Here is a 12,866-nt window from a genome sequence, read left to right as displayed (position 1 = left end):
AGCCTTCAAGACAGATGGTTTGCAGGGTTGCACAGCCAGGGTCCTAATCAGACACTTTAGCTCTTGCCCTTACTGTCTTTTCCCTTTCTCTCATTCATTCTTCTTTGCTTTGTACCAGTTGAACAGCCAAAAGCAAACTCTAGGTGAGAAGCTGGCCCAGAGCCATCGAGAGGTGGAGATGCAAGCAGACTCCTTGCTTCGCACCCTACAGGAGAAGGAAGAGATGGCTAAGGAAAAGGCACAGCTGTCTGTGGAGCTGACTGCACTGGAGAGACACAGGAAGTTGCTCATGGAAGAGACAGACACTCTCAGGTACTGTCCATCTCTTATAAGCAACAGAGGTTCTTCGTAGTGGCCTGTTGTCATTCACACTATAGGTGTCTGCACACGCACAGAATGTATCTCGGAACCTTCCAGAGCTTAAGTAGAATTTTGGCAGCAGGCCCGCCCTCTTTAGCTTACTCACTTTTGTTCCCACCTCTTTCCCTCAGCCTCTTTTCAACCACCCCAGCAGTCGTATCAGAGATCTTTCCTATTCACCTTTGCTCATGACTGAGCTGAAGAAGAAAAAAGTTAGTTATATCAGACCTTTTCCTCCTCTTAATTTTTGTTTATTCTCATCTTTCTATTCCTTGTTCGACTTTTGATTAGCATTTTTGCTTTCTCCGCCCCACACCCCCTGCAACTATTCAATCTATTTCTTGTGGCTTATGGCTGTGAGGGCCACCTTCAAATGTTGCGTGTCTTGCTTGGCACCACTTTCCACTTCCGACAACCACTCTGAGTGCTCCGCCAGCCTTGGAGAAGCCCACCAGGTGGGTATTTGTACGATCTGCCAGGCTTTCACTAGGCAAGCACACAGAAACCGCGCATCCAGACTTCGCACCATTCTGCGGAGTAGAGCTCTGTGTGCTAACTATACTTTGGAGAATGTAGCAGCCCTCACCGATCTCAAAGAGTGTAGCAGCACTACCCCTGCGACTCTCCCATTAGAAACCTCAATCGCTACCATCATGATGAGCTGCAGCGCTACAGAGCTGGACTGGCAAGATTTGCCTATACCCTATATCATGGGAAAGGAACGCTCCTCAGTTGGGAGCAGACTGTATTTTTCCCAAGGACTAACCCTGGGATGTGACCCTCTACCGATTTGCTTCAGAGAACCCGAAATCTGAATCTGAGGGTTGAAGTGAGTTTCAGATCTCAGATCCTCTGAAGCAAATAGGTTAGAATAAGCTGAGATTGGTAGGCTCAGACATCACAGCCAATTTTGGCTTCTCCTCCTAACCTAGATAGGAAGCAGACACTTGTGCAGGGATGGGAGAGGAGTGCATGCACTTCCAAGGCTGAATCATGTCACACAGACTGCAGCTTCAGCTGAAGTTCCACGTGGCATCTGAACCTGCTCTCTGTTTCCTTTCCTTTGGTCTGTTCAGATAATTTCCTGTATCTTCAGTTCAATACTTCTGTGCTGAACTAGATGCATGGAAGACTAACCAAGTCAAGCAGGTACCTTTCCCCACAAGCTCAATTGACAATTTGTGCTCTCTGGATGTCATTCCTTTATGCTGGTCTCATGCATGAATTAGCAGGGACGAGCAGGGTGCCATGAGTGGGTAGAATCACCAGCACAAATGAACTCTATGGGGCTGTGGATATACTCTGGATGTACACAAGTGTCAGAGAACCATATACCTGTGCATTAAATCCATATACCTGTACATTACAAGGGAAATGACCGCTTCCCTTGTTTAATTGACTGGCCTTGATTGTTTGCTGATGTGCTTTAGAGTGGAGAAGGAATCCCTGGAAACGAACCTTTTCGAGGCACAAGAGCAGGCAGCACAACTGGAGGCCCGCAAGGAACAACTAGAGGGAGAGAATCAAGGCATTGATTTTGCCAGACAATCTCTCCAAGGTACAGTATATACAGTATGGAGTCTGATTCAAAATTCTGATAGGCTTGATTTTTGCATCCAATTATGATATGTCATGGGCTCTTCTATCCACATTCTTAGCTAACCTATTGGAATACTAAAGGTCTGTTGAAAGTACCAGATCGTATTTATTTCTTTAAAAATCAACAGCTGTAATCTGTCTGTACTGAGGCTGTATCTCACAGCTAGTGGTTGGTGGTTTGCATTCCAGTGACCATTAATGTCACTCACTATCATATCAAGGTCAGGCAACTGGCAAATGCCCAAATCTTTCAACATTTTGTCCTGCCTTTCTACAGTTGCTCAAAGCAGCTTACAACTGCTTTGTAACTAAAAACTATAATGTAACTAAAACCATATCTACAAAATCAGATACAACAAAACAAATCAGAACGAAAATACAATTTTTAAAAAAGTGTTTACATATTTGAATATTTTTTTTAAAAAATTCTGTTTTTTTAAAAAAATGACAACCGTGGAACTAAAACATCAGAAGCCATTGTGACATTGCTTGGAGCTGCTTGCTTGGATTTATTTACTTATTTAAAGGATTTCTACCATACTTTTTGACACTCCTCAGTGGATTACAGTCTGTTACACACACACACACACACACACACACCACATACATGCACGAGCCGATTTAGAATTATCTTTTACCACAGCCTCTACTGAAGAGCTCCCAATGATATAACCTGAACTGAGAGTTTGTATTTTTTTACAGTGGAGTTGGAGAAAGCTCGGCATGAACTTGAACTTCAGGAAACTACACTGAGGAGAGAAATAGAGATGTTGAAGCACCAGCTGACTCAGGTAGAGCAAGAGTGTCAACTGGCTATAAAGAACCAGAAGCTGGGTTTTAAAGAGGACCTTGGACGCCTCAGAAAGGAAAAAGTAAGTGCTACAGGCCTCTAACTTCCTGCAGACAATAATCCTAGATCAGTCTGCAATGTCAGGGATAGACTGGAACTTCTGTTGGTGTCCCGATCACCCCACTGCCCAACTGAGCTCACGGACTTGGTTACGGAGTTGGCATTGGAGTCCCCCAAACTTGTAGTGGTGGGGAACTTCAGTGTTCACTTTGGGACCAACAAATCAGGGGCAACTCCATGACAACTGTGAGCCTATCCCACGTGGTCTCGGGACTGATTCACGATGCAGGTTGCATGCTCAATCTGGTCTTTTACTCTGATCAGGGTGGTGTTCCATGCGTGGAGACTCTCTGATTTTCTCATTGTCATGGACAGACCACCATATGATTAAGTTTGGACTCACAACCAGGTCCCACCTCCATAGGGGTGAGGGGTCTATAAGGATGGTCCGCCTAAGAAGGTTATTGGATTAATTAGGATTCCAAGAAGCCTTGGAAGGATTTAGCGTTGGCTGTGCTGGTGATCCTGATGATGCCCTGCTGGAGAATTGGAACAGTCAACTCACCAGGGCAGTAGACATGATGGCTCCAAGGAGTGGAGACTGCCTTGGTCAGCCTGATGGATGATTTCCAATTAGGCATTGACAGAAGGAGTGTGACGCCATTGGTCCTTTTGTATCTCTTGGTGGCTTTCGATACTATTGACCATAGTATCCTTCTAGAGCATCTGAAAGGGTTGGGGGTGGAAAGCACTGCTTTCTGAAGATTCTGCTCCTATCTCTCGAGCAGATTCCAGATGGTGTCACTTGGAGACTTTTGTTCTTCAAAATGTGAACTTTTGTATGCCGTCCCTCAGGACTCCGTACTGTCTCCACTTCTTTTTAACATCTACATGAAATCGCTGGGAGAGATCATCAGGAGATTTAGTGTAGGGTGTTATCAGTATGTTGATGACACCCAAATCTATTTATCCATCTCAGCATCATCAGGAGAAGGCATAACCTCCCTAAATGCCTGCCTGGAGGCGGTAATGGGCTGATTGAGGGATAACAAACTGAGAGTGAATCCAGATAAGACGGAGGTACTTATTGTGCAGGGTCATATTGGGAGATGATTTTGATTTGCCCATTCTGGATGGGATCACACTTCCCTAGAAGAAACAGATGTGCAGTCTAGGAGTATTTCTGGATCCAAACATCTCTTTGGTGTCCCAAGTTGAGGCAGTGGCCAGAGGTGCTTTCTATCAGCTTCAGCTGATACTCCAGCTGTGTCTGTTTCTTGAGGTGAACAGCCTCAGAACAGTAATCTCCAGACATGACTACTGCAATGCGCTCTATGTGGGGCTGCCTTTGTACATAGTCTGAAAACTGTAGTTGGTACAGAATGCAGCAGCATGGTTGGTCTCTGGGGTCGAAGAGTCCATATTATTCCTATATTAAAAGAGTTACACTGGTTACCAATAAGTTCCTGGGCAAAATACAAGGTGCTGGTTATCTATTATATTAATTCTCCTGGGTGTGCCTTGGAATATGCGTTCCAGAGCCCAGCTGATTGGCTGGGTGGCGGATGCGCCTGATTGGCTGAGGTGCACCCAGGAGGATTGGTTGCCGCGGCGTCAGCCCAGCTGTGAAGGACAGAGGTGGCGGGCCTGGCCCAGCTGCAGAGGCAAGGCCCAGGAGGGGGGAAAGAAAAGGGGGGCAGAAGTGGCAGTGGAGAGGAGAGGTGGCTGGGTCCGGAAGCAGAGACTGGGGCAGAATGGAGAGGGAGGGGGAGAGGTAACCGCCGGCCCCAAAGAGCGCACAGATGCTCTGTGCAGGGTCGGCTAGTAACCTATAAAGCCCTGAACAGCTTAGGCCTAGGGTATTTAAGAGAACGTCTTCTTCCTCATGATCCCCATCATCCATTGAGATCATTCCAGAGAGGTCCATCTACAGTTGCCACCAGCTTGTCTGATGACCACGCAGGGATGTGCCTTCTCTGTTGATGCCCCAAGACTCTGGAATGTACTCCCTGTTGAGATAATAACTTTTAAAAAGTCCCTAAAGTTCAGAACCACCCCGGGATCTTTTTGTATGGAGTGGTATATAAATGTACTAAATACAAACAAACAAACAACTTATCTTTTTACCCAAGCTTTTCAATTTAACTGTGTTTAATTTGTGTTTTAATTTGTAAACCACCCAGAGATGTAGGTTTGGGGCAGTATACAAGTTTGATAGATAGAGAGATAGAGAGATAGACAGGAAAAATGCCATCTGCTGACTAAACTCATTTCTGTACTGCAATGGCAAGGTTGCTTCATCGTCGTTAGATCAGTTCCCAAGCAATACTTGGACTCCAAGATATTTCCGTGACAGCAAAAATGGGGGTGGCTTCTGACATTTTAAGTGAGTGGGCACTCAATATTCTTGAGGTTTTGCAGGTGCCAGCAGATGGCATTAAAACAAAAATTATGTGTGTCTCCACTGCAACCCTGCCTCCTACCCCAATTTATGCTGTGACTTTGAAGCACTGGAACCACTAGACCTCTTCCCAGCAGTCAGCTCTATTCAGCCACTGTTTTCCTTCCAAGTCCACTCAGGATAATGCTACATCATGATATAGCATCATTCCAGAGGCATTCTGGAAACAAAAATGGCAACTAGGTGGAGCTGGGAAGAGGCCTTGTACTTCCAAAGCTTCATCTGCTGCTACCTGCACCTGCACAGTATAAACTGTGATCTCAGTGCGAGATCTCGCGAGCCTGTTCCCGGGTTTCGTGAGATGTTGCCATCCGAGCCTGATGCTTTGTTGTGCTCAGACAGGGGCTAGGAGGACCTGGCTGGGCTTGGCGGGGAATGCCAAGGGAGAGGTCCATCATCATTGCCCACCACCCCTGGCGGGAAGGCCACAACGACAGGACCCTGACAAGTGGTTTTACCGCCCTCAAGTCCTGCTGGTCTTTCTCATGGTTTCTGTGTCCTGCACGACAGCTCTTGAGATCTGAAGTCTCCACCAGGCACAGGAGACAAGAATTCAGTCAGGGAGATCTTGCTTGTGCATTGTACCATTTCACCTGATAACATCCTGCTCTACTGAAACCAGGAGACCCTGCGCCTGGCCCTGACTGAGGAGAAGGATGAGGCTACGCATCATCTTCAGCAAGAGAAGGAAGAACTGGTGTCCAAAAATGAAGCTGAGAAGAGAGAACTCATGGAGGAGATCCTCACTTTGCAGCAGAGCCTGGATGAAAACCTCATCCTGCTAGAGAATGAAAAGCAGAAGGTAAGGCGGGGCATGAGCCAGAAAGAAGCTTTCCTACTTCTAGTCCTTCCCAGGACAAGGTCCTGAGAGATTTTATGGTGAGGACCTCTTAGGTAATTCCTTTTTCTTGAAAAGTGGTATATTAATATTAATTAATAACAATACATAATAATATTAATACACCACAAATATCAGTGCTGGGGACCAAACACCAGGCAAAACACCCCACAGCTTGTTTCAGTGACCTATAGCTAGTGGGGAAAGAAGGCATGTAGTCACATTGCAGGACAGAAATAAGTACAGGCTGAATATTGCAAGCACTCTGGCACTTGTTTCTTCCTCAGGGCATGCAGTGGCCTCCAGTTTCCACTGAGGAGTCTGTATAGCAATGCTGACTGCATTGCTGCATGATCTCACAAATACCTCATCTCTAGTGGGGGCATTGAAGTGAATTAAAATGGAGGGTGGGCTAGCCCGCTCCCTACCTGCCACTCCTGGAGACCATCATCTGCCCAGTGAACCTCAGCTTGGATCATCTTGTTTCTATACACAACTACTATGTATGCACAGTTTCATTAGGAAATGGTGCCAGGATTAGGACACTAACAGCCTCTGTGACCAGCATGGAAAGTCATGAGGGACATGGGAGTGAGACCAAGAGGGTTAGCAGGCCTTGTGGACTACCTGCATAGGGAACAGGAGACTAAATACTCTTGTCTGTTTCCTTCTGGGCCCATCAGACATGTGTGCACATCATCTCTGATGGGCCCAGGGACATCTGGATGGGCCCATGGGACATCTGGGGGGGCCCTGCTCCGGGTGCCGACAATGAGGGAGGCCCGGCTGTCGTGCACTCGGGACAGGGCCTTCTCTGTTGCTGCTCCTAGACTCTGGAATGCTCTCCCAGTGGCCATTCGTTCCTCAGACTCCATCACGGCTTTTAGAAAGCTTTTAAAGACTTGGCTTTTTACCCAGGCTTTTACATAATCGTTTTTACTGCTGCTTCTGTGTGTTTTTATCTGTTGTCTTGTTTTTTATGCTTGTTTGATATGTTTTTAGCTTGGTGTTTTTATTGCTTGGTGTTTTTATTGCTTTTATTGTATGTTTTAATTTTTGTAAACCGCCTTGGGGTTTTCTTTTAATGAAAGGCGGTATAGAAATGTAAAAATAAATAAATAAAATAAAATAAAATCTCCAGGGAAATATGAAGATTATTCAGGGTTTTCCTTCTCACTGTCTTCAGGCTCTGTCCCAGAAGGAAGCGGAGAAGAATCTTCTTTTGGAGAAGCTTAATGAGTCACAGCGGGAACTCACAGTTGCCAGGTCAGAGACTGACCGAGTGAAACTGGAAGCTCTGAGCCGCCAGGAGCAAGATAAGGTGAGCATTGGTCTTTGTGACCATTCTGTGGCTAGGAGTGAAATGTCAGAGTCTCCTTTCTCATTGGGATGGTAGTTCAAGGCCGTGTAGATGAATCTACATAAAAGTTCATTTCCACATTTTTAAAAAAGCAGATGTTGGAGGAAGGATACTTTTTCTCCCTCTATAAGTGCCACACTTATGGAACACTCTTGCAGTGAAAGCTGCTAAATATCACCAAAGTCCAGTCTGTGGGGACGTTTAGCAAAATAAATGTTTGTTCTGCCAGGCATATGGAAGAAGTTTATCTTAATTTTTGATACTAATTGTATTGTTGGGTTTATGTTGATGATAATTGATTTTTTGTATTGTATTTGTGTGGAATCGTGAATGATTGCTGTAGTCCTTGTTTTCAAGCAGGAAGTCAAAATATGAAAATAAATTCTTCTCACTGGCCCTCTAGGAAACACTCAAAGGCAAACCAGAAAAGCTCAATGGTATTTTGATGCCTGCCCTTTATGTTCCTAAAATAAGATGGGCCTTTAAGCAGTCTGAAATAGAAATTATTAATTTGTAATATTGTAGGATTACATAAGCAGCTACCTTATACCAAGTCAGACCCTTGGTCCATTTAACTCAGTATAGTCTACTCCTGGCCTGCTCAACTTTGCCCCCTCCCCAGCTGGGTTTGGACTACAGTTCCCATAATCCCCAGCCACAGTGACCAGTAACCAGGATTTATGGGAGTTGTAGGCCAACATCTGCAGGAGGGCTGAAGTTGAGCAGGCCTGGTCTATTCTGACTAGCAGCAGCTCTCCAGGGTTTCAGACAGAGGTCTTTTCCAGCCATACCTGGTGAGGCCAGGAATTGAACCTGGGACATTTCCAAGCAAGGCAGATACTCTTCCACTGGGCTACAGTCCTTCCCCAAAATACGGTCCATCTCAAAATGTTTCATTGGGGAAAGGTACATGCAGAGAAAGGTACAGAATACCAGGACATCAATTTCAGCAATACTTGTGCAATTCCACCACCACCACTCCCACTCCCACCCGCACCCCATTTCCCCCCAAATTCCTCTTGTCAGTGGGCTGCCCTCATACTCCCTTTTTGGCTATTATATTTGGGGCTAGGGTGGTATCTCAGATTTGGCAGTGCTTCGTTATGTGTGAATGGGAACTGTGTGTGTGTGTGTGTGTGTGTTGTAGCACATGGCATACTTGATGTAGCAATTTGCATTACAAGCACCTTTCATGAGGTGTGCCTGCTCTCTTCTTTTGGCATCTTGTGTTCAGAACAGTGGAGGTTGATCAGGGATTGGGAAATTGGTCGATGAATGGTCTTGCTACAAGGATCGTGGTTGAAGTAGACAGCCATTTGGGCCTTTCTAGTAATATCTTGCTATACCTGTGTCAGCAACCGCTGCTTTCTGACTAGGAAAAGAAGAGGAAAGCTTATAGAGTGTTGTCCCTCATTGCTCCGATATGTTCTTTGCTCATGCACAGTGCACTAATGAGGAATGGTACTGAAGATGAGCTTCAGGCTGCCTCAGCTGTTCCTGGGAAATGTCCCAAGGAAAACAGCTGGTGCAGACAAACTTTGCTATTTCTGTCTACATGTATGATGAACTATGTTTGGAGGAGCCGACCAGGTAGCAGCTACTGGGAATATTGTGTATGAGGACACATTGCATGTGGATACCTCTGGCCTAATATTTGCTTAACTTGGGCATGTGTTAACTTTATCCACAATTGTTTCTCAAAATGCAACACAAGCTCATTCTCTCTCTGTCTGTATATATATATATATAAAAAACTTAATGTGGGATTGTTTGGTTCTGCCTTTAAATAAGAAACACATTGGCAATATCAGCCGGGGCCCTATCATATCTCCAGAGAGATCAGTTCACAAGCTCACAAAGCCCAGTCTCCTAAGACAAAGCAAACAAACAGCACAACAAGGGTGAAAAACCCCCACCAGAACAAATCTGAAAAGCATTTCAGCTGGAAAGATTGACTGGGAAACAACGGGAAGCCAGCTTTCAAACAAATAGTTTCCCCAAAGGACTGTAAACAACAGCCCCACCCCAAATGCTTAGTGTGGAGCAGAATGACAGGAATGGATGTGACCTGCCTTGCCTCTGAGATTTATTGGCCATCGCTAGTGATGAAAGCTACCCTCGTTTACCAGTTCCAGCACTTGTTAGCCCTCTCTCTTTGCACAGCTTGAGCTGCATGGATTACTGTGACCCACATCTCAGACAGAGAGGCTTTGAGGGATGCAGTGAGCCATTTTCTGCAGGGTTGTGCATGACAGGGAGGGCTCTTCCAGTCAGGGACAGAGTAGGGCGAGGCAGTGAATCCAAGCCAGGCACTGCTCCCCAGGGGCAAGGGGATGTTGCAATTTGTTGCTGGAAGCTGCGTGGCTGTGTTCCGTGCATGGTCCGCTCTTTTCTCTCCTCCTCGGAGAAGCGTGTGTGTGGCTCGCAATGCAGTGAGCAACTTCCTGGCACCAGAAGAAAAGATCTTGCCCAAGAGCTTCTCATTTCCTGGAGCTCCCCCTCCCTGAATCCCCAGAGGAACTCCCTCCAGCCTAGATGGCAAAACAGAGCCTCACAAACTGGGCCAGGAAGCAGGAGTCTCCCTCTTTCACTCTGGGAACCACATTCGCTGCCAGCCCTTTTCCCCAGGAGTTGAGAGATTTTGCTTTATTGTTTCCAATATTATAATAATCCTCTGCTTCCCTGTCACCTGCATCCCATTTACAAGAGAAGACTGAACAATCGCACTTTGGAAGCCTTTTGAAATCCCTCCATAGGTGGACTCAAGGGAAAGCCAGCTGAAAAAAAGAAATAATGTCCTTCTTGTAAATGTGTGTTACTGCATTATAATCAATAGTATCGTTGCCCCATCTGGTCTGAATCATGGATTGGTTCCACACTAGCATCCTTTAGTACTGCTGAGGCCCTGCTTTTCTGCAACCAGGTGGAAGCAGAATTAAAGTGGCGGTTCTATACAGCACGCAATATATCTGGCAACGCCTGTCCCTGTGGTCAAGAAACTTTTGTAATGTTTTCTCAGCAGTAAGCCCTGTTATCCAAAGCTCTCCTGCAATGTTAATTAGTAGCTTCCTACTTCTCTGCTTCTGTTACTGTTTTCTATTCAGCACAGCAGCAGCATTGCTGATGAACAGCCTCTTCACTGCCCTTTAATTAATCAGAGCAATTAAATCATTAAAGCTCCTCCTATTCCCTGGAGGAGCATTAATTACTGATTTCCTCCCCCCACCCCCACTTTCTTTTCTTTTTTTGCACTGGAAATTAGCAGGGAAACAGAACTCAGTAATTAAGGAGGTATTAAGAAGCTATTCTTAGCCACCTAATGGCACAGCGGGGAAATGACTTGACTAGCAAGCCAGAGGTTGCCAGTTCAAATCCCCGCTGGTATGTTTCCCAGACTATGGGAAACACCTATATTGGGCCGCAGCGATATAGGAAGATGCTGAAAGGCATCAGCTCATATTGCACGGGAGATGGTAAACCCCTCCTGTATTCTACCAAAGACAACGACAGGGTTGTCTCTGTGGTTGCCAGGAGTCAACATTGACCCGACGGCACAAATTTACCTTTAAGAAGCTATTCAGCTGCTGAGCTGCACTGAACAGGAAGCATAGCAGGAGTGGAAGTTACAAGGAAGGAACTGCAAATTTTAAGGCACAGTAGACTCAATAACGTATTGGTTGGCAGTTAACACTGGACAGGATGGCACTACAATTGTATTCTAAATTTGTTTAATTCCCAAAAATTACGTCTGAAAAAGATGGGAGGATAATTCAGAAGACATTGGAATGCCATCGACTGACAGTGTCATGTGCATTCTCCACAAAAATAAGTGAACAAAATATGGCAATTTCAGATAAACAGCTAGGGTGGAAACAACCATAATAGCTGCAATGTGAATACATTTTATTTCTGTTGTTTGGATTTCTGAAATGTGTCCCTAGACATCTTGGTGCACATGTATTTGTTATATACAGCCAGCGTGGTGTAGTGGCTAGAGGGCTGGACTAGGACCGGGGAGACCCGAGTTCAAATCCCCATTCAGCCATGATGCTTGCCGGGTGACTCTGGGCCAGTCACTTCTCTCTCAGCTTAACCTGCTTCACAGGGTTGTTGTGATGAGAAACTTAAGTATGTAGTACACCGCTCTGGGCCCCTTGGAGGAAGAGCGGGATATAAATGTAAATAATAATAATAATATAATTTGTTATTATAAAGCAAAGTAACCATGTCTGATTATTCACTTCTCCCCCAGAATCTACAAATACCTAAGTTTAGCTATAATACTCACTCATAAGGTTATCAACTTCCCTCCGCCCGTGCTTTTAATATTTGTGTGAAGCACAGAAACAATTCAGTAGGTGCATGGGGAAAGCTTTACCTGCTAGACTTCTGTTCATTGCACAGCTGTTAAAACACAGGAAATTGACAGAAGAAGTTGGCAACCTTGGTCACACAATACAGGTTCAGACCAAGGGATAACCCTCAGGTATCTTTATTGGCAGAGTTGCACAATACACTGACCTTCTGGTGATCAAACAGAAATACACAGTAAAGGTTTGGTCATTAGCACAGCCTGATTCAAACAGAAAGCCCTTCTCCATATGCACAGGTAATAACAAAATGTCTACATTCTACCATAAAGGAATGTATGTTGCTATCTTGTCTAAATAGACCATCAACTCAGTAATAGAGTCAAATGGCTATTCCCAATACAGGCCTGTGTAACTTAAAAATCAGATGTAATGCCCAGTCTCTATAGACCATAAAAATATTGCAGAGATTATAACTGGCATAAGCTAACCTAAAAAGAAAAGTCTTGTAGCATTCCCTTAACTTTGTCCAACCAGGATTTTAATACAGAGGTACTGACTATGGGGGGCCAGGACCCGAGAGATGATTTAGATCTGCCTGTTCTAGATGGAGTTACACCCTCCCTGAAAGATCAGATATGTAGCTTGGGAGTGCTCCCTGGACCTTAAACTCTCCCTGGTTTCTCAAGTTGAGGCAGCGGCCAGGAGCACTTGTTATCAGCTTCAGTTGATACGTCAGCTATGTCCATTTCTAGAGGTGAATGACTTTAAAACAGTGGTACATATGCTTTTAACCTCCAGGCTTGACTACTGTAATGCACTCTATGTGGGACTACCTTTGTACATAGTCCGGAAACTACAATTGGTACAGAATGCACCAGCCAGATAGGTCTCTGGGACAACACGAAGGGACCACATAAAACCGGTTCTAAAACAACTGCACTGGCTGCCAATATGTTTCCAGGTGAAATACAAAGTGCTGGTTATTACTGATAAAGCCCTTAATGGCTTGGGTCCAGGCTATTTGAGAGAGTGCCTTCTTTGTCATAATCCCTGCCACCTGTTTCGATCTTCTGGAGAGTTAAGGT

General features: G+C 45.2%; 1 protein-coding gene across 6 annotated transcripts in view; it reads left to right on the top strand.

The window, feature by feature from the left end:
• CROCC2 (ciliary rootlet coiled-coil, rootletin family member 2) overlaps window positions 1-12,866 on the top strand; it is a 140,858-nt gene that overhangs the window by 67,592 nt on the left and 60,400 nt on the right. For all 6 annotated transcript variants that reach the window (XM_053304340.1, XM_053304337.1, XM_053304338.1 and 3 more), the window contains 5 exons: window positions 119-312; window positions 1,791-1,918; window positions 2,662-2,831; window positions 5,893-6,072; window positions 7,295-7,429. In XM_053304340.1, coding sequence (XP_053160315.1) covers window positions 119-312; window positions 1,791-1,918; window positions 2,662-2,831; window positions 5,893-6,072; window positions 7,295-7,429 — 807 coding nt within the window. The remainder of the gene's footprint in view (window positions 1-118; window positions 313-1,790; window positions 1,919-2,661; window positions 2,832-5,892; window positions 6,073-7,294; window positions 7,430-12,866) is intronic.

This window comes from Hemicordylus capensis, chromosome 3 (assembly GCF_027244095.1).
Source record: "Hemicordylus capensis ecotype Gifberg chromosome 3, rHemCap1.1.pri, whole genome shotgun sequence".
NCBI classification, from domain to species: Eukaryota; Metazoa; Chordata; class Lepidosauria; order Squamata; family Cordylidae; genus Hemicordylus; species Hemicordylus capensis.
Note: the sequence above shows the minus strand (reverse complement) of the source record. Positions and strands in the feature narration are given on the sequence as shown.